General features: G+C 35.6%; 1 protein-coding gene across 2 annotated transcripts in view; it reads right to left on the reverse strand.

The window, feature by feature from the left end:
• Positions 1-23,512, reverse strand: part of CPNE8 (copine 8) — a 230,009-nt gene that overhangs the window by 134,527 nt on the left and 71,970 nt on the right. For both annotated transcript variants that reach the window (XM_003988551.6, XM_019834813.2), the window contains exon 6: positions 11,829-11,905. In XM_003988551.6, coding sequence (XP_003988600.1) covers positions 11,829-11,905 — 77 coding nt within the window. The remainder of the gene's footprint in view (positions 1-11,828; positions 11,906-23,512) is intronic.

A 23,512-nucleotide genomic window follows, 5' to 3' on the forward strand; every position in this document is an offset into this window, starting at 1 on the left:
CTCATTTGTTCATCTGCAAACCATGACTAACAATCTCTGCTTTGCTAGGTTGAGGAAAGATTAAATGGTACAATATATGGAAAGCTCTTGGTGCAGGGTGTTAGAGTGTTAAATAACAGATGCAGCAACTAATAGTATTTATGATATTATTTTCTCTGAAAGTAAAAAGGTAAAGTTGTAAAAGTAAAAGGCTAGGAGTGAGGAGAAGAAAGGTTATGTGACAGAGGGCTTGAAGAAAGTTATTTGTAGCCTTTTGGAAAAGCTGCTAAGAAGAAAGGAAAAATGTACCCACAAGAATGACAGAGCATAGAAGGTTGAAGCTGGGCTGGAGATCAGGATTCAGTGGTATCACCAGACCATTTGATTCTGGACTGTGACACTGAGGTGCTCAGATCACACAAGTGTAGATACAGAGAAGGTAAATAGCTGGGGATGATGACATAAGACACCAAATGTTTCTTGTTAAACAAAGAAAAAAATCAAAGCCAGATAAATAGCTCAGTAATTGAAAACTAACACTGATGTTCAAGCAAAAAGAAACATACTTTTCGTATATTAGTTTTCTTTTGAAACCTAATTACAGGAAGAAATGATGTCATTTCCAAAGGCAAAACTAAAGATGCATGCAAGTAGTTTTTCAAAACGAATGAATATTTTAATTTAAATCTCATACATTTATCTTTCCAGGCAATACATTTTGTCTCTAAAAATTATGAAGACATCATTTCTAAGATTTTACTCTATCAGTTATCACAAAAGAAAATATATGACGTTCACTGTTAAAATATGTTAAATGCCAGAAAACAGCAATAGCAAATTTTGTTGAAATTTTTAAACACTGTGCTCAAGAAATCCATCTGCTCCCTGGTAATTGTTAAAATTACAATTAAATTAGGGGCGCCTGGGTGGCTCAGTCAGTTGAGCGGCCGACTTCGGCTCAGGTCATGTTCTCACGGTTCGTGGTTCGAGCCCCGCGTCGGGCTCTGTGCTGACAGCTCAGAGCCTGGACCCTCCTTCGGATTCTGTGTCTCCCTCTCTCTGGCCCTCCCCGCTCATGCTCTGTCTCACTCTCTCTCTCAAAAATAAACATTAGGGGTGCCTGGGTGGCTCAGTCAGTTAAGCGGCCGACTTCGGCTCAGGTCATGATCTCACAGTCCGTGAGTTCGAGCCCCGTGTCGGGCTCTTGCTGACAGGTCAGAGCCTGGAGCCTGCTTCGGATTCTGTGTCTCCCTCCCTCTCTGACCCTCCCCCGTTCATGCTCTGTCTCTCTCTGTCTCAAAAATAAATAAACATTAAAAAAATAAATTTTTTAAAAATAAATAAACATTAAAAAAATTTTTTTAATAAAAAAATAAAATAAAATAAAATAAAATTACAATTAAATGTGGTCTTCTTTTATGGTCAGAATGTAAATGCTGACATTAAAAGAAAGGCAAGGCAGTTATTATCACAGTACAGAATTATGAGGAATACACAATCGGTGATTCGAGACACAGCTTTGCAGTAATAAAAACAAAGTAAACTGTTCATAATCTCTGGAGATGAAAATTTTCTTTAAAAGTATTTATTGACAAGAATGATGTGATCCTAGCTCTTAAATACCACATATGCCAAAAATTTTTAAGAAATTATTTCAGCTGGGATAAACTAGATCTGTCCATCTACGTACAGAAATATTAGGTTACTAATATTATTGCAAATACCCTTTACATTTGTGATGTAGTAAAATGCATAGGTAGCAACATTATTATAATCTAAAAATTCTATTCCAAGCCCTGAAGTGCAAAGTTATAATGCGCAGGAGAGACATTTTGTGTTCTTAACAAAAAAGAGAAAAACATAGAAGTTTGATTCTTATTCTGGAAAATTCAGTTGAATAAACATTTACCGAATCTTACCATTTACAAGGCACAACAACAGGTCTCTACAATGCAGAGGATATAATGGTTTCTTTTTAAGTCTTTTCACAATTGTTAAAAGAAAAAAAGGATGGAGGAAAGGCATTCAGCAGCTTGACTGAATTTTAGGAGGTTGTTCAGGGGCTTTGCTCCAGCATGCTGTGGAACCCACATGTGTCATGGTGAACAGAAGAATTAATAAGAACAGAACAGGAACATCTACTGTGTATTCCTTTGATTATTGTTTAAGTAGACCTGTTTAGGAAAGGACAACAGGGAACTTAAAACAAACAAAAATAGTATGAAAGGGAGAAGGTAAAAACCTTTTTTAAAATGTTGGGAGAAGCCAACAATTCAGTTAGCTAGAAGTGGTATATTTACACTAAAAAAAACAACAACACAATATGTTTATACAAATGACTAAAATATATGTTGGAATCTAGATGTATTTGGAAATGTCAGTTTACTAAATTGCCCTCCATGTTTACAGTCTTTCATCAGAATTAACTCAAATTGGGAAACACTTGAGATTCAATTGATCTGTCTCCATGATTACTGGCTCTAACCAATACTGGTATCAAAGCAGACAGTGAGTTGCAAAGATTACTGAGATTTTTCACTTACTAGAATACATTCTCAGAGCAGCCTACTGCATTGCGAGAATCTGCCTGTACCTAAAATGGCAGTGTGGCCCAATCAAGGATAATTACAAAATAATATAAATATTTATTTATTTATTTATTACAAAAAATATATAAATAAATATAAATAAAACCCCTTCAACAAAAATAATATAAATAAAACCCCTAACAATATGTTTAATTTCTCTTCCCTGAACACTGAAAAAGAAGAAAGCAGCAGAAAGCTCGTTGCTTTTAGAAATGGAAGCACATCATCCTGCATTACCAAATGGAAGAATGACCAGGAAGAATGAGTACGTGGTGCTATGTACTTGTCAACACACTGAATTCAGAATGATGATTTTCTAAAAGATCAGGAAAAAACATCACACACTCATTTACCTCTTTCCAAAACTAGATATGGATTTATTTTTAAAATTCCTTCCAATAGTCTTCCTATTTAGACTGTGTTGGCTTTGAGAAAATTTGTTACCCCTAGAGAAGGGTTCTGTCACCCTAGCTGACCACAGAGAGCAGGCGCAGTAACCCTAGAATGAGATTAGCTGGCACAGGAAAGCCACTCTTCCCCTCACTTCCAGGGCTATTGCTGTTCTCTTAATCATCCTAGGGAACAGAAGAGTGCAGCACATTCCCTATGGAAACCTGGTATAGCCCACAGAAGCTAAGTCTTCATGACCCAAGACAGAAGCAAGAAACAAACCGCTCTGGAGATGACCTCGGGAATTTTTACCTCAGGAATTTTTGTTTTTACTCTGGACTGTGCTGCCATAAGAGTTGTGTGGGTAAGACATAGTGCAAAGGAACCTCTCATCCTTGAAATGACCTAAGCCAAGATGGGTATCTTGGAAGCTCGTCTTATCATTCAGAGACGTTCTTGACTTTTAAGTAAATACTTTTTCATTACTAAAATGAAATAAAATTAAAAAATTCAATTTCTGTCAGAGCCATATATAAATATATTCATTTGTTGAAGGCATTATAATGCGGTAGTTAAGCACATGGGTCACAAGCCAGACAACTTCTATTTGAAGCATGGTTTCTCCAGAATCCTTGTCTCAGTTTTTTTCTCTGATGAATGGGGATGATTATAGTACCTATCTACCTCACAATGGTGCAGTAAAGGTTACAGAACTTTTAAGTGCAAAGCAGGTAGTGTATTGACTGACAGCTTATAAGAATTCAATCAAGTTAGCCACTGGTATTATTTTTTAAAAAATTCACTGCTCTCTTTCAATTGCTTTGAAGACACAAACCAGTTGGGTATAAATACAGGAGCAGAGACAATCCCTAAATGTTAGTTTCAAACATTCATCTCATCAGTGGGCTAGAGCTCAGACCAAGATTCTTATTCTAAGGTTGGCCCATAAAGGTCTTTCTTTACAACTAGTTTGCTTAACTATAAAACTAATATTCCCTGGGCTACATCTTGAATCCCAGAATCAGCAAATTATGCCATAACCTAAGAGGGAAGAAAGAAGAAAGAAACAATGAATTTCTTTGTAGAGGAACCTATAATTTCTCTGAAAGATTTTATCCCAACATAATCTCTAAACATTGTCTATACTAAGGGTAACCCTTTAGAAACTTGTTTGATACTAAAACTAAGTGAAATGAGGAATGTTTATTCAACAAGTAGGTTTATTCAACAAGAAGGTACTATTTAGTTTAGAAGCCATCTTCCAAATAACACAGATCACATCTTATCAGTTCTTTCCTTCAGCTTTATCAGTTTTTAATCCAACTCAATGAGGTTAGACAAATATAAACAAACAAAAAAGAATGTTTCAAATGTTTACACCTTGCAATACAAGGATAGAATGACTCATCTCTTCCTAAAACACTGATCAACTGTGAAAAGCCCAGACATGGATGATATTCCCCTTGTCAGAAAATTATACATCCATCCATTCAGTTACTTGTGCAAGAAATCTGCAAGCCTTCCTTGAAATCCTTTTCAATCAAGATATCAGCCTATCATCAATCCTTGTGAAATGAATATTAAAAACATATTTTGATCGGCTTATTTCTCATCTTCTTAGTCCAAATTACTGTCTACTCTGAACTAGATTATTTCAACAATAATTAACTTACTAATTGTTCCTGTTAACTACCCATAACCATTCTGCACACAGAAGTGAAAGAACCTCTCTGAACAAAAATCATGATTTTTCCAACTGTATTTATGATAAAAATTCAATTACTAAAAATGACCTATATATTCTGGTCTAAGTCAGTACTCTAATTTTCATAGGGTTTATATCAATATGTAATTATATGTATTTGTATGACTATTCATTTAATGAATAGGTGATTATCTCCATGAGGACAGGAACAACTGTGTTTTCATAATTGTATGCTTAGTACCTAACAGTTCCTGGTCCGTTATATATTCTCAGTAAAGATGTGTTGAATAAATGAATTAAGAAAAAAAAAAAAAAGAATCCTTAGAACCTCTACTAAACTCAGGTGGTATCTGATAGAAAAGTAAACAAATCCAGTCAATAAATACAGTCTAAATAATAAGCACTTAGATAAAATAATTTTGCCTTTTATTTTCTTTCTCAATTTTGGATGCCTAAAGGAGTTACTTGTACTTAAGCTTCATAAGAACAGGGAAATAACATCCAAATCAGAAAAGCAGATCAACCATTCTAGGGCTTGCCTCTGATGATGACATTAAGGACTATTTTCAGAAAAATATATTTATCTTATCCATATCTTTCATGACTGGCCATATTCTGTGCAAGCCTATCTAATCAGAACAGTTCCTAATTTATATGCCTTTACCAAGAACAACTGGAATTTCTGCATAGAGCAGAGAAGTGTTGGGGCTTACAGCTGTATACAGTCACTCTTTCAGGTTAAATAAATACATCTCTGCAGATTTTTCCAGAGCATGAGCTCAGATCCACAAATGAATGTTAAAAAAGTGGGCCAGTTGAACATTTACTAAGTTTCTGTTATATGGAAGACTCATAATCTGGTGCAAGATACATAAGGAAATGTACTAAGATTCTCTCTACTTTTAGTCTTTAGAGAACACACAATTTTTCATATAGACTCTCCCAAAGGTAGATAAATGCTTTATGCTAGATCAGTGAAGCACCTAACATCTCTCTAAGATGCAATCAGTGGTTCAATTTTTAATGTGTTGGAATCATATGAAAATTATAAATATGTACACACATCAATGTGATCTTTGCAAATAAGAGAAAAATAATTTAATTGATATTGTCCTTTAGATTATATTTTGCAATTACATATGAACCTGGGCAATGGTCTAAAAATCCAGGACATTTCCAGAAAAAAAAACCAAAAAACAAAAACCCACTATCTTATAAAACCCAAACTAATGACAAGAGAAACTGAGAATAGACAAAATAATGTTTAATATTTATATTTGGTCAACACTTAACAATTTATATATATGTAATATACTTTGGTTCAAAATTGTCCTTTATCTAATCTTACTGAATTCCTAGCTAAATGCTTCTCTAAGGAAACAAATACTGAAAGACAAAAAGACAGGAAGGAAAAAAGGAAAGGAAGGAAAGAAGAGAGGGAAGGAGAGATGGAAAGGTGAGCTTATTAGGTGATTGCATTTAAGGTCTTCCCTAAAAGACGTTAGCTATATTTAATAACATTAATAATAGCTGCAATTGTGGTGTTTATTAAATTCCAGTGTCCTCCATGACAAAAATATTGTATAAAGTATTGTTACTTCTTTAATAGCTCTCTTAAAAGTGTCTTATTCATATGTTTCAGATGAGGAAACTGGAGCTCAGGAATTTAAAGCAATTTGTTCAAATTATACACCCAATAAATTATGATCCCAGACTTGACTGCCCCCAAAGCCCATATCCTATCAACTCTGTTACAGCGGCTACTTATTTATCTCTAGACTCAAGTTTCCATATTACAAATGTAACCCACAGGTATGGAAATATAATATAGATGTACAAATTTTGTAATGTAACATGTGAGTTAGTACCAGGCATGGTACTAAAAACATCATATTCTGATTTCCAGCCCAGTGCTCTTTCCAATAAGAAACAAAAATAAATAAAAATAAATAAAAAAACAGGGAGTATAACAATATCAATCTACTCTGCAAGGAAGTTACTAAAGTCAAGATGACTTTGAAGGTCAAAATTTCCCCCAAAGCTGACTATATTTTCACATACAAAACGTTGCACAATAAAGACAAGCTCTGCTTCATCGTTAAGTTTGGATGTTTCTCACCTTCAAGACTAATCATTCTCCCATTTTTCCTCCTTCTATTCCTCTCACACTGACTTCATCTACACGCACCCACAGCTACAAAATAGCTTTCAGAATCAGGCCACATTTGAACCAGATCTTTAAGGCAAGCCTTTAAGGCTCTTGCCTCAAGTCCCTCACAAGCCCTCTACTTCTACATTATTCCCCAGCTTCCCTTCTGCTCTGTTCCTCTCTCCACATTTCTCCGGTTGAACTTCAGCACCCAATGTGCTCTGTCCTTAAACCCTTTATCAGAGTTGGTATCCCAGTGTCCATCCATCAGCTGCAAGCCGGTCTTCCAATTATCACCTGCCTTTGAGCCCCTGTCCCTGTACTCTTCTCACTGTACTGTTCACTAATCACTCTTAGATCCCTCTCTTTATCCTTTACCCACTCCTGATTGCCTAGATCGCAAGCAGCGACAGCCACCCTACAAAGAACATAATCTTTTCCCTTAGCCAAAACAGTTGCCGGTTCAATTACCCATGGAGTTCCCCCTCCTCTCCAGGGTAAGAATCTTCCTTCTAATCACAACCAGTCCCTGCCTCCTCACTCCATCCTTTTATACAGAACCAGTCATGCCTGGATGAGCGTAACAGGAACAAACAGGTCTATTACTTGATGAATATAATAAATGCTTTCATCCCAGAGAAGAGAATGGCAATCTTTCTTAAACTGGTGCTGATTCTAGCATTTTGGAAGGCTTTGCTGAATCCATCACTGAGCTCCCTAAAGATAGAAGAAGTAAAACTCTCTGACAGCATCACGCAGAAAATTGGATACAATCTCACAGCATGAGAAAACACACTGCTGAGTGGGTATAATGGTAAATAATAATGGGACGATCTAAAGCGAGGAGCCAATGAGTCATAGGAAGACACAGTAAGTGCTGCAGACAAATTAAGTAGCACAAGAGTCATTTTAGGAGGGCTCAGGGAAAAGACCAAAATGTTAGATGGAATTAAGATATGAGAAATGTGTTTGCTCAAAACTTGAATCCAAATTTGCTCACAACTTGAATTCAACAGAACAGATTATTGGAAATTGTGAAAATCGTGAGCTGCTCTTAAAAAGTAAATTAAAAATTCTTGAGCATCAATTTCAAAAAAATTAACCTAAGTTCCTACAAAATATTAAAAAATAATTTTTTAAAGTTTATTTACCTTAAGAGAGAGACAGCAAAAGTAGGGGAGGGGCAGAGAGAGAGGGAGAGAGAGAATCCTAAGCAGGCTCGATGCTGTCAGTGCTGAGCCTTATGTAGGCTTGATACCACGAACTGTGAGATCATGACCTGAGGTGAAACCAAAAGCCAGACACTTAACTGACTGAACCACCCAGGCACTCCTTAAAAATTAATTCTTATTCTCATAAAGAAGAGAATCTCACAATAAAAGTGACAACAATAACTGAAGCACAGAAAATAAGAAGTGATTTTAAATTCACATTCTGGGGGTGCCTGGGTGGCTCAGTCGGCTAAGCGTCTGACTTCGGCTCAGGTCATGATCTTATGGTTTGTGGGTTCAAGCCCTGTACCGGGCTCTGTGCTGACAGCCTGGCCTGGAGCCTGCTTCGGATTCTGTGTCTCCCTCTCTCTCTGCCCCTCCCCTGCTCATACTCTGTTTCTCTCTTTGTCTTTCAAAAAATAAAAATAAACTTCAAAAATAAATAAACATTAAATTCACATTCTGTATTTAATAGAGCATGAGGCTATACACTAGAAATCCATTTTTCCTTTGTAATAAATATAACTTAGTTTTCAAAGGCTTGATGAGTAACAAACAATTTAAGGCTCTAGTATATCTGCTTTAAATCTCCAAATTTTATAGTTATCATCATTTTTAAAAGCCCAACACTGAGGAGATATTATAACACAAGCGCAATTCAAAAGCCAAAAGAAATTATTTTTCATGCCTTAACAGAAAATAATTTAAACTAGGCCATTTAAAGGGAAGGCTTTAAAGGGAAGAAAACAATAGAATCTTTGGAGTAACTCAGAATTTAAAAGGAAAACTAACTGGAAAATAAATCTCTAATCTAAAACAAATTGGTGAATAAGCCCTAAATCACTTGGATAATGCTATTTAAGATAAATAACATTTGAGACACAGGGAGACTTTCTAAATTCAGGATGAGTCAATTTTGTTAATCGCAGGTGGATAATCTGCCTCCGGAGGTGTCCTGTGCTACAATTCCAAAGCCTATACCCTTCCAGACAGGGAAAATCCTCCAACTCCCTAACAAGATAGGCAAAAGTAATGGCTACAACAGGAGAGTATACAAATTCTATTTTTATCTCCAGCCACGATGAATCAACCATGGAAAAACAATGGGATGTTTAGTGACCATTTTACAATGTTATCTTTGACTGGATAGCTAAGCCCTGACCAGGGCAGGTTCACTCCATGGGGGTGGGGGTGAGGGCAGGGCAGGAGGAGACAGAGGGGACTGTGGGCAATGGATGTAAGAGCTACATGTCAGATAGGTATTATTTCCCAATGCAAAGTTTATTGTTTCTGCCATGCTTTAAGATATTCCACTATGTTTATGTATTATGTGATAAAACATGGTATCCTCCTTTAGAAGTTATGGTTGTCATTGAGTTTCCTGTGAGAAAACACTTCCCTGACCTCACATCATCTCCAATATTCTCCCTGGCTCTATCCTTTCTTCCAAAACCATTCTCTCCTCCACTGAAGTATCACATACCTTCCAACCTTCCCATCTCTCCATTCGATTGATTTGAAAAACCACGTACAAGAAAAAAAATACATGGCAGTGACTAAAGGTGATCAGGGATGAGGGTGGAATCTGAAAGCATCCATCTAGTGGACCTGCTAATTTTAAGGGCTACTTCGACATTATGGGCAGATAAAACTTCCATGAAAATAACATTTCACTCTCTTCCTCAACCCAACTACACTTTTAAACAAAAAGGATAAATGATTTTCATTGCTTTACATTTGATGTTGAGGTAAGGGAGTAAATTGCCATTTGAACAGAAGATGCATCGTCTCTCAGTAACCCTTTTCTTAATACTTATTTGCCTGAGAAGGCTGCCTAGTAAGGTACAAGGTTGAATAAAAGATTAGTTACATATACTTTACAACATTGAATGAATTCTACCTTGGTCAGTAAGATAGATATAATATCAACACTTTCAATAAACTTGTCTAAATTACAAAATACCCTATAGATGAAGCAAAGCAGGTGGTTACAATGGCTTCATGTTGCCTGAACAGGTTTCCAAGGCTTTGTCTCACTTATGCTACTCCAACCTCAGCAGGAGCTAGGAAAAATCTAAAGGGCATCTCATCTTTTCTGATTACATAAGATAATCATGACACAACTGCCAGAAAATACTCTCAACATTTTCATAATCATTACTCTAGACATCTTCACCCCTTAGCCCAATTGTGTTTTTGTTGGTCTTGTCTAATGGAAATTGTCGAATGACCTGAACAAGGGCCACATTTCACACTATATTCTATTTACCACATGCCCCAACCAATAAAATATCAACTTTTTAACATGTTTCAAGACCAACATAAAAATAATGTTCTATTGGGAAGAATTTTAAGTAATTTAATAGTCTTATGAAAGTAGAGTTATATTTTCCTTTTATGGAGAAAATAACACCAGATAAAAATAACCAGTAAAATGATCAATTTAAAAATATGAGCAAGTTCTATAAAAATCTCTATTCTGTTACACTGAAAAAAAATTCTCTATTTTAATTGCTTTTGTTTTCTCTCAAAGAATATTAAAGGCACCTCTGAGGTAGCATTGTGTATGCTATTGATTCGTTTTTCAGTAAAAAGGGTGATTCAGTGACCTTCCAAGAATTTTCATGGGCCTAAATCATTAGACTCAACAATACAGTAACAATTATATATACTTAATAAAATTATCTGCATTTGCCTTACAGATTACTTTTTACTGACATATTAAAGTGAGCATAAACATATTTGAATTATAAGCTTACAAATCCTACAAAGATAAAAAAAAACTATACATGAAAGAATGTTAAAAAAGGTAGTTGATATGCAAAAGTCTTCACACTGGCACTAAGTAATAAGTTAATAAGTGAGAAGTGAGAATTCATAGATTTCTTATTAACCTGAAAAGACTACACTAAACATAAAGTTCAATTTTATACAGATAATGTGAGAATGATGCCCTTGGACATTTAAGTATTTGGATGTCAAAGGTGAATAATTTTGGAAAGCTTTGACAAATTTATTTTATGAGTTTGAGATTCTTAAAAGAATCTGACTTCCAAATTTCCCAAACCTTTTGATATTGTGGTTAGTTCTGCAATTTTTTCTCAGTATTCTTACTAAATCATCTGATTTTTTATGAACAGTTAAATGAATCCAAATAATTGAGATTGGGTGAGGGTAGGAAGAAGGAGGATAGTAAGGGGGAAGATTTAGGAGAAATATCTGGAGTTAGTTTGCTGTCTTATTTGGAACGGGAGAAAAGTAGGATCATCCCATGCAATTGATCTGAAATTGAAAATGAAATATGATCCCAGTGACTGAAAGTGAAGGAAGAATACATAATTCTGAGATACCATCTTCTCTTAATCTTTATACACTTACTTTCTTTTTCACAGACCCAATTTTGTAGTAAAAATTATTATTACAATCTCAATCAGTATAAATGCCTTTATTAGATATATGGTATGAAGAATGGTGCTACATATAGTCCCTAGCCCAAAGGAGGAAAATATCTTTTTCAAAATGTTTGATTCTTAAAAACAGAAGAATTAATACTATAACCAAACAGAAAACAATACATTTGCTTTTTTAAGTCTCCTCCTTTCATTTTGTGAACATTTTGCAGCAGGGCATATGACAGCTAAAATATAAATGATTCTTTACAAACATGTCAGAACTATTTTGTTAGAAGAAAAAACTCAGGAAGATTTTTAAACCCACTTTCTACAACCACATATTTACCAATTCCAAACTACCAAGATAAAAACTGAAGAGTTAACATTTCATTGTCTGCATTAAAAAATACTTACACTATTGGCTTTTCCAGGCGACTTCCCTGAGAACCAACAATCTCCCCCAATGTACAAAACACTTGTCCCAGAAAGTCCTAAAATAGATAAAAGGATTAAAGCTCATAAGTTCTCAAGCTGTCTTTACACTACATATTTTGTACATCATATCTGTATTGGTTTCATTGCTGAAATACTGAATTCCCCGACTCCCAATAATGAATAAAATGAGCTCAACAAGCATGAATTTTAGCATGTGATTTTCCTGCAAACTGGCAAAGCCTTTTGTCCTTTTACTGCAGCTAGCTTGTTAATGCAAGTAAGCGGGAAACTTTTACTTTCTTTTTCTTCTTGAAATTACAACAACAGTGGAAAGAAGTTCCAGGATTTGAATCCACAGTTGGCTTTGGATATCTCTGAAACTAGTAAGCTTTGGGCTGAGGAGGTAGACTGTGAAAACACAGAGCAGAGGTGGTTAACAATACTCAGCGTTACCTACACACAGGCTATGTGAGGTGGCTACAGAGGGGGTCCCAAGCCACACAGCCAGGTGTCTGTTCCTCTACTGACACTCATTACCTGGGACTGGGCAATTAATTAAGCTCTCCAGTTTCCTCATTGCTAACCTGTACTAGTTCCCCTCACAGAGTTGTTTTGAGGAGGAACAAGTTAATATTACATGAGTTAATATTAGCATATGTTAACGTACCTAAAAATAGGTTAAGTGTAATACATTGTAAAGTTCATTAATGTACAAACTAGATGTACCTTATTTCAAGTACAATCTTATACTTATTTTCAAGACTCAGAATAACCTTGCACAATGAAAGATCTGTTATTAATCTTTGTTTCACATATAAAGAAAATCCTAATCATACAGGAGGTTGATTTATTTCATGGTCTGAGCAGTCAGAAATAGCAGACTAACCCAGATGTTCTGATTCCAGATTAATATGCTGCCTAAGAATTTAAATATCATAAACACAATGCAATTTCACATGCCAATAAAATAAGATTTCCAACATCATCTGGGCGTGTTGAATCAAGAAAATATGTAAGTATTTCAGAGAGAGACACATACTCTAGTTCAGCTTGTATAGGATTTCAATCTGTCCTAAAAGAGAAGGTGGAAGATCTCCCTAAATTGTACAGAGAACTGGCCCATGGGAAGCCCTAAGAAGGATGGACAGGAATGAAGAAACAAAATATTCAAAGTTTTCAATAAGTAAAAATTTTAAATGCCTAGCAAGTAAAAGCTATGTAGTCAGTTCTAAAAAGTAAAAGGAGAGAGTGTCCTAAGTCTGATGAAGGAAGTCCATGCTGGAGACTAGGATAGTCAGGGTAATATCTCCCAAAGGCAGTAAGCCTTGAGAGCCAAGTAGAAATCAGATCATGGAGAGAAGAGAGTTGGATATTCTGTTAGCTAGGATACAATGGGAAGTTACTCAGATCAAAGGGCTGAAAAGTTATCAGGAGAAGGGAGGAGGGGGAAAGGACAAAAGCAGGGAAGGAGTGTGTTTTGCTTTGCAAAAACTAGCAGTTCCCAACCAACAGACACCCAGTAAGGTGTTTCACCTGTTAGTCCCTTGGTAGGTGCTTCTTTCACCTGATAACCCCTTACAGACCCTGACAGGAACCAGCTGAGTCAGTTTGAGCCATTTAGGAGTTGAGGACCTGCAGAAGTTCCCCCACCCCCACCCCTCGCCTAAGTTGTCCTGCAGTTAGTTACCTTTAGCTCATTATATAACTAGGATCCCCTCCTATAAATGAGATTTTTCCGCCTATTTTTCCACCTGTTGTTTGAACATAGGTGCATGTACTAGCATGGTGACATTCTAGGCATGCGGAATTGAACCCAAGTGCCTAAATAATAGAATATGTATAACTCCTTAATGTATATGTAATGCATATGCAAGCTCCCTGATCCCACCCCCTAATACACTGGATAAAAGCTTCCTGTACTAACTTCAGGGACAGACAGTGCTTTGAGAGCTGCCTCCAGCTCCTTACTTGTGAAAAGTAATAAAAAGTTCTTTGCTTTCAACACTTCCTTCGGTTGTGTTCAATTTAATGCAAACTAGGCAGTGAACTCCTTGAGTACAGTTACAATTCCAGTTAAAGGAGAAGAAAATTGGCTACCCAAAAATATCTCTCTGCCATAAGGATTATTATTTTTTTTAATGTTTATGTATTTACTTTGAGAGAGAAAGTGCTATCAAGGAAGGGGCAGAGAGAGAGAGAGAGGGAGAGAGAGAATCCCAAGCAGGCTCCATGTTGTCAGTGCAGAGCCTGACAGGGTTCGATCCTACCAACTGTGAGATCATGTCCTGAGCCAAAATCAAGAGTCCAATGCTTAGCCGACCGAACCACCTGGGTGCCCTGGCATAAGGATTATTTTAGGCTAATTATTTTTAATAGCAGACATGGGGGAAGCTCAGAAAACCAGGTTAGAAGTTAGCCTTTTGCAGGAGACATTTACATTTATAAGAAAAATTTCCATTTCTAAGGCTGTCTTCCTCACTGTCCTAGGATGAAGCGGGTTACTAAATCTCTTCTCAGTGGAGAAGGCGGAGACTTAAATCTGCATAAACTATGCCCTCTTTAAAATGCTTTGCCTGAAAACCTCCCATAACTGCTTCCCCACTCACCAACATTTTTTGTCTTTAGTTAGAGATGGTATAAGGCTTGGACCATTTCAGGGAGTTACTCCATTTTCCTTAGTATCTCCCATGTATACAGGAGGTATACCATGTTATTAAACTTTCATTTGTTTTTCTCCTATTAATCGTCTTTTTTATTACAGAGGCTAATAAGAAGGGTAGAGGGAGAATTATTTTTCCTCCCTTACATAATCCTAGAGAACAGATCAGAGTTACAGGCAAGAATGTAATAAGAAAAGAATGGGCTTCAAGTAAAGGGGAGAATTGAAGATGAAGAGCCAAGTCAGACTGTAGAAGGTCCAGTTGGCCGGTCAAAAACAAACAAACAAGGAAGTTGTCTTAGATAATCAGAAGCAACTGGAAGTCTTTTAGCAATGCAGGGGCACCATTAGAACAGTACATTGAGATTACTCGGGTACCAGTGTGAAGAATGGACTGACGAATGAGGTAAAATCTGCAATCTGGATCAATCAGGCTATAGTAGATAATAAAAAGCCAAGTGTTAAGACCCAAACTGAAGTTGTAGCAAGTGGTAGGAAACAGTGCAGAGCAAAGTGACAGGATTTGGTGTAAAGTGTCCTTGCACATGATGAGGATGGGGAGGGGGACAGTGGGGACAAGAAGGGAGGGACAGGAAATACTCTGGATCTGAAATTTGGTGGCTTCCAGAATGATATCATCACCAGCTAAACCCAAGACATGACCTGTATTGCTCACCTGTCTGTACCCAGTGACCTTTGTCCCACATTTTTCCTTAAGTTCTTTACAGTTTATCTATTCCTTAACTCAGGCAAAAGGCCCAACGGGCACAGCATCCCATGATGGAAACTGAAACTACCCCTTAAGCTATAACGACTGGCTTGGCAAAGAGTTCCAGAGGCCCAGACCACCCAGATCAGTTTGAGCTCAACCACAGACTCATACCTGCGCAGATGGACTATGGAGTGAAGGACAGTTATTCCTACTTCAATATAATGCTAAATTATCTGTCCAAGGAGGAATGCAAGCCTCATTAACATAACATACAATATAGGTATAGGCATATTTTCTTAAGGTGCACATGCAACCCTAATGCCCACGTCTACATATGATGACAGGGTTCCCCTTTCTAAATATTCATCCTAACCCTAAATAAAAGAATCCATCCACTCTTGCTCGGAGAGTCAGGGCTTTGGAAGTTATTCCCCATGATCTCCTTATTTGCTGCAAATTGATTCCTTTGTGTGACAACTCCATCTGGTGTATCTCCACCTTGGTGACTCACCAAGGAGCAAATTCACATTAGTTCAGTTACAACACCTTCATGAAAGTGCAAATCATTTTAAATTTGGGTTCTGAGTAATTAGAAAGTACTTAAGGTACAGCCTGGACATATTTAAATTAAATATCCTTAGTAGCAACATGTCTTTCCCAATTTCAAAAGAGACTTTACAGATATGTTTATGGGTTAAAAAAAAAAAAAAAAACCTAAATTTCTCTAAGTCTCATGGCAGAAAGTGCTGAATACTAAAGATTTGGAATAGATCATTGTTCTGCGTTAGCAGTGAAAAGCATGGGGGATTCTGGAACTCTTTTCTAAAAAATATGAATACTGATAGATAGCTGTGCATACTACATGTTAAATGGATATGGCCAAGTCTCACCAAAAGCTGTTCTGTGCTGTCATTACTCAAGAAAACAGAACTGAAGTACTGAGCATATCCATATTAGAGAAGACATATTAGCAAACGGAGAACACACAAATACCATCAGTGATGAACAAAAAGGAAATGAAAATAATAAAATAAAATGTATACCAAAAAGCTATGGCATGCATCTGTACACACTATCTCTATAGTTATTGCACACTTTGCCCCTAAATATTTATAGCATTTTTGTAGTTCCTTTAATCTGTCTGTGCTTCCGTACTCCTTATCAAGCAACATATTTACTACTCACAGTGAAAAAATCAGCATATAGTGTTTCTCAACTAACTACTCCTTGCGCTGGAAACTTCTACTGAATCTTTATTTTTTACTCATCTCAATGCTTCACATTTTCTATGCATTTTACACAGTACGGTAACAGAATACATGTGTCCTTTAATGGCTACTTTTAGATATTTTGGTCTGTAGTTAGATAAAGATAGAAATAAAAATTACCTTTAACACAAACTGCTTTACTGTTTCTTACTATGGTGTTGTGTTCCAGTTGATGAGTCATTAGAATTACATTAAAATAGAACTTCCAGTAATAAATCCAGGCATGTTTCCACAGCTTTAACACACACATAGACCAAATCTAGTTCACGGTGTCTGGCAATTGAGAAATGCTTCCATTTATTCAGCCATATTAACTATTGTGCTTTCCCTCAAATGACCAAGAGATCAATAAATATTTGCCAAATTTAATTATTATTTTATAATCTAAATAATACACAGATAGAACTTAGTTTTGAGATCTATTTAAACATACATAAATACCATGTTGTTAGTATATAGGATACATTCTACCAATATTACCCTGAATATATCCCAATATCGCCCTGAATACAATAAGCTGGTATTCAATCTGAAATATCTAGCAGTGCAAAGTAAAGTAAACAAGAAAAAAGCAGAAAGCATAGCACACAAAGCAATATAACAATGAGTTTTGTGTTACATAGGTAGTTAAAAAGTTATCAGCACATCAGAAGGAGTCTTTGGATTACTCCTATAACTACTTAAATCTAGTTTTATTACTAATACAATGCAGACAAAAATCCAAGGAAACACTACTATACTATCAGAGTCTAGCTGATTATTATACAAATATACAGTTGACTCTTGAACAACATGATAGTTTAAACTGTGCGGTTGCACTTATATGTGGATTTTTTTTTTTCAGTGTATACAGTATAGTACTATAATTCATTTTCTCTTCCTTATGATTTTCTTAATATATTCTTTTCTATAGCTTACTTGATTGTAAGATTAGGGTATATAATACATATAACATACAAAATAGGTATTAATTGATTATGTTATCAGTAAGGCTTCTGGTCAACAGTAGGCTATTAGCAGTTAAGTTTTGGGGGAGTCAAAAATTATACACAGAGTTTTGACTGTTGTGGAGGTTGGGACCCTTAAACCCCATGTTGTTCAAGGGTCAACTGTATTTCTCTTCTTTTTCTTTTTAACATTCAGAAGAGCGTCTCCTTTAATTGCATGCATGAGCAAAATATTCTAATTCCTTCAAACTTATTACTTCATTATTTTTTCATACCAATTTTTACTGATCAATTCCTCTACTACATTTCACATTATATTGCAGCTAGCTGCTTATCTATATTCATAAAAATAACATTAATGCTATGTACTTTAATAATTCCACACATATTAATAAGGTAACTTACTTTGCAATAAATGAACTTGTTTTGTTGGTTTATTTGCTTGCTTGCTAGGTACCAGTATAAATTCTGATACATCCTTTATAAAAGATCTTTTACATTTATTTATTTATTTATTTATTTATTTATTTAGCAAAACAGTATAACATATTCCTTAAGAATGAGAATTATGAATGTCTATACTGTTTGTGTTTATATTCTGGCTGAATCATTTACTAATGACTCTATGTCTTGATATCCTGACTTATAGAATAGAGATAATGAATAATGCCTATGTATTAAATTATTGGGAGGATTAAATAAGATATTATATGCAAGGTACTTAATAAGATTATATATGCAGATAATTTATGCAAAGCCCTTAGAAAAGATGCTTGAACATGGTAAGCATCTAATAAATATATGCTTCTCTTCTCCTCCCTACCTCCCTGGGGTTAAAATGATATTACTATATACTTAAAACTTATCCCTGACTACTAGATTCCAGTACTGCAGGTACTATAATTACCTGAATAAAATATTTTTATATCCCCTTTACACTCATAGCCAATTCAAATACTCATATTAAATGTCATTATAAAATCCTAAAGTGCCTTGTACACTAACTTATCTTACATGTTAAGTAGTATACATATAAATATACATATGTAAAAGAATGACATTTTTAAAACAATGGTATAGTGAACCAGGAGGCCCTCATGGTAAGTGAAATTTCTGATTTCTACACTATCAGAAAGCCAGTCAACTGTAGTTGATCATCAGCATCATCATAAACAATTTCATAAGCATTCAATAGTGTGGCATCTTTCTCCTAAAAGTTTATAAAGATAGTCTGTAAATGGCTTTCCTATTTTATGATGTGATCAAGGAACATCTGAAAATATAATATCTCTAATTAATAGATAATTTAGATGAAAAGACATTAAACTGATTTATGATAGCTAAGTTTTAACACAGCACAGTAATTGGGTGCAGTCAACTGTTCAGTAGTTAATCATTCTATTTGTTGATAAGATAGACTATTTGCCTCCATTTATTGCTCGTACCCATTTTGTGATCATTTAATTCATATTAAGCATATTCATGCTAAGCCACAAAGAGCAAGATAAAGTAATACAAAATATTTTGCTTTTACAATATTTTAACCATTGCAGAAAAAATTAATGAGGAAAGTTTATATTACCTGTGAAATTTTATTGTTGGCATTATCTATTTTATTGCTGGTATTCCCTGCTAATATTGCTGACTACCTCTCTATTTAATTCATACTAATCACATCAACTATAAAGACTGAGGTGTGACTTAGTTATATTATGCTAATATGGCAATCATTTATAATAATCAAATATGGTACTTCCATTCCCCAATAATGACTTCTACTTTCTTTAAGGTTGTTAGCACATCTATATGCTATTTTGAAAATAAGGCAAACTCAACATGAAACAATTGGATTCAATATTTTAGTAGAAACAATTTGTCACATTTTAACATAATAATACAACTTTTTAAAGGCAGGGATTTGTCTATTTAATGGATAGATCCATCTATAATTCAAAAATGCTAATCTACCTCCAAGAGATTAATAAAATTTCTAAACTTAGACATCAATGCTTAAATTACAAATACAGTTTCAAAATTATACTCTAAAGTTGAATGTATTTCTTTTATCTCAGCACAAATGTTGATTTTAAAGATAGTTTTTGTTTGTTAAGAGTCCAAATGAAAGCAGTAAGCCACTGAATGAAAATTAAGCTTTCAACAATGAGGGATGGCCATTGAGCTAAATTAACCAATTTTTTAAAATTATTCACAACACATATATTTAATTGAAAACCATGCTATATAGAGACTACAAAATAAAGCTATACGATTCAGAAATAAACCTATGGAAAATATTTACCTTTTGGGGGCATATCACTTTATGTTTGTTCTCATTAGCAATGAAGTGAGAAGTGTAATAAGCTTACAGAAAGTAAGTTAAATATTCTCTCTGCTGGTAGTCATGGTAAGACAGTTGACAGGCCAAATAACTAGAAAACTTACTACTACTTATTATTAAATATGAAATATAATATAGCATTATTAGATACTAGATAATAGTATTAAATACAATGTAATACTATCATTCAAAATCATTATTAAATACTGATTTCGAAACAAGGGCCAGTTTTGCAAGCAAGCAATCACAACTAATATAACTTAATGAGTGCTGAAGATACTGTCATCAGCCCTAATTCAGGCATTGTCTCTTAAAGTCTAAGATTCTACAAGCCCTTACTGGAAATGCAAATGGAAACATAATTCATTTACAAAACATCAGTCATTAATAGTTTAGCTTGAATATGCTTAAAAAGCTAGCTCTCATCATCTAGTAAGGGCCTGAAAGCATGTTTCATAGAAAAAGAAAGTCATTATTGCAAAGGCCTCTCAGGAAGCGACAATTTAGTAGAGATTTAAATAATGTAAGAACCATGTGAATATTTGGCATAAAAACATTCCAGGCTGGAGGAAAAGCAAAAACAAAGTTTCTGAAACAAGAATATACTTGGGCTTTCAAGGAAAAACAAGATGGCCAGTGGACCTGGAATGGAATGAGCAAGGAAAAGAATTAGAGAACCAGGGGCCTGGTCCTTCACCTGAAGGACCGTAAATTCTTCCCGAGTGTAGAGGGAGGCCACTGCAGGGTTTGAATTGAAAAGTAACATGTTCTGGCCAGCTTCTCAAAATGCGAATTCTGGCTAATATTCTTCCCTCAAATTTCTAAATGCTTCAGTTCACCAAAATTTCTAATTTAAATTCTATTTTCTTCTCCATTTATATATATATTTTCAGGCATATATATTTATGTTTATATATATGTATATATATATATATATACATATATATATATATATACTTTTTTTTTTTTTTAGGTAACTTTAATGAGTTCCAACTCTATAGGCTGATGGTTTGCAAAACCATCTTTCTATTCTCCAGATATGGCCTAGTCAATATCTCCAGTTGGATGCTTATTGGGGTCTCAAACAACATAAACCCATTCTGAACACTGAGTTCTCCAATCTCACCCCACCACCTCAATGTCTTCCTCCACGATGTACCCCTCGCAATAAACTAAACACCATTTGTTCAGTGGCTTTTCGCCAGTAACGTAAGAGTCATTCTAAATTATTTTCTTATGTTCTCACCTGAAACCCAATTCATCAGCAATCATATCACCAAAACATATTCCAAAACTGACCACTTCCTAGCCCTTCAAGGGCTATACCCACCAAATACTATTCATCTAGCCAAATCACAATAGCCTTACAGTTGGTCTCTTTTGGGTCACCATCAGGGGAGTTCCCCGGGTAAAATCTGAAACTGGCACCCATACCTAGAGGGCAAGGAAAGACTGAAGAAAAAAGGCAGGTCCCTCCAGATTGGTAGGTGGCAGGTTTAATAAGCAAGGGAACTTACATTATGAGGCTGTCTTGGATGGCTGCAAGATGAGTAGATCTCCACACTTGCCTGCCAGGATCACAACTTTTTTACAGAGGCCTTAATGGGGTTCAGTCATACATTCAGTCCAGATGGTCTCAACATCCATTACTCTCTCAGACTATGTCTATGAAACAGGCCAGTGGGCAGAACATACTTTTCAAGGACAGGGAAGGGAGTGACCAGATCCAGTTCACAGGTCAACCAGCAGTCATGTTCTCCTCCAACAGTCTCCTTAATTTCAGTCTTGCTTCCCAGCCCCATTCTCCACTTCAGCTGTCGGTTGTTATTTAAATGTATAAATCATCTTCCGGTGAAATTCATTAAACTTTTTTTTGAAGCCATGGCCTACAAATCTCTGCATCATCTGAATTCTGTGTACCTTTTCAATCTATTTCATTCTGCTCTCCTTATCATTCACAAAATCCCATATATGGTAGCTATCTTCAGTCACATCAACATTCCAAATATTTTCCTGACTCAAGGTCCTTGCATTGCTGTTCCTTTTACCTGGAATGCTCTTTCTCTAGATTATCAGTAGTTCACTTCTTCTCTTTGCATAAGTATACCCAGGATGAGAACAGGATGAGTCACTGTTTCTCACTATCAATTTCTTTTAAGTGTATAAAGAAGTAAGTTATCTTAATCATTTTGCATTTGTTTCTATTAAATAAATCTGCCCATTCCACTTCCCCAACTCCAAAATGTAAGCTGTTTTAGGATAGGGGGTCCTTGTTTGTCTTCTACACTGCTACATTACTGAGCACTTGAACAGCACTTAAATATATTTATTGTTTGCCTGATTTTAAGAAAATACATTAGAATTTGGTTCAGTTATATATGGGTTAAATTGGTTTTTCTTCTGATGAGAAAAATTTTACCCCACTTTCTATGAGAAAATGCACTTCATGGTCCAAACAATTATCTTTCAAATGAAATTTTCAAAACAACTGATCTACATGTGGAAGTTTATACATATATGGTATTTAGAAAATATATTAAAGAACATACACACCTTCACCGAAGTCTGGTATTTCATAGCCAAAATAATCCAATGAGCTATTAACATGTCTAAAACAAAAATTTTAGCAGGTACCTTCCAAGATCATCCAAATGGAAAAATGTGTTTTGGATTGCCTGGTGTGTATGAAAATTTAGTACACAAAGTACAGTTTTGATGTCATCTGGTCTAGAGCGCCAAGCAGAATCCTAGATACACCAATTATGGGCCTGTTATTAATCTTTTCATTAATGATTTGGCTGGTGCAATTAAATTATGCAAATGAAAGTATGCTATGCAGTTCTGCTAATGGCATTAAGATGAGTGGGTTCGACAGCAACTTAGAGAACAAAACTGGAATTCAAAATGTCAGATTTTGTTCACAGGATCTAACACTTTGGGGGGGCTAATATTTTACTAATTTCCCTAGAAAATCATAAAATGGATGAACCTCTTAAGGAAAATGTCCCTGGATTCCAGTGCCTGCATCACGTAATGTTTTCGTGCATGTTTCTCCACTACAAACTTTCCTACCATGAATAAAATCAGTTAAGGGGTGACCAGGTGGCTCAGTCGGTTGAGCGCCTGACTCCAGCTCAGGTCATGATCTCACGGTTCGTGGGCTGGAGGGTTCAAGCCCCACGTCGGGCTCTGTGCTGACAGCTCTGGATTCTGTGTCTCCCTCTCTCTCTGCCCCTACCCTGCTAACACTCTGTCTCTGTCTCTCTCAAAAATAAATAAACATTAAATTAAAAAAAATAGGGGCGCATGGATGGCTCAGTCATTTGAGCATCTGACTTCGGCTCAGGTCATGATCTCGCAGTCAGGGAGTTCGAGCCCCGCATCGGCCTCTCTGCTGACAGCTCGGAGCCTGGAGCCTGCTTCGGATTCTGCGTCTCCCTCTCTCTCTGCCCCTCCCCCACTTGTGCTCTGTCTCTCTCTGTCTCTCAAAAATAAATAAGTGTAAAAAAAATTTTTAAATAAATAAATAAATAAAATCAGTTAAAAGTATACCGATCCTGTATCCACTCACCCTGTATTCATTTGCAGTTTTAGGAATCTAAGGTACAATGCTATATTATATCTCTATTTTCCCTACTAGTACCAAAAATTTAAGAATTTGACCCAAGATCCCTGAATATTGGAAATCAAATAAAGTCATCCCAAAATGGGTTTCTGTCAAAATTATCAGAAATGAGAA

Source organism: Felis catus, chromosome B4 (assembly GCF_018350175.1).
Source record: "Felis catus isolate Fca126 chromosome B4, F.catus_Fca126_mat1.0, whole genome shotgun sequence".
Lineage (NCBI taxonomy): Eukaryota > Metazoa > Chordata > Mammalia > Carnivora > Felidae > Felis > Felis catus.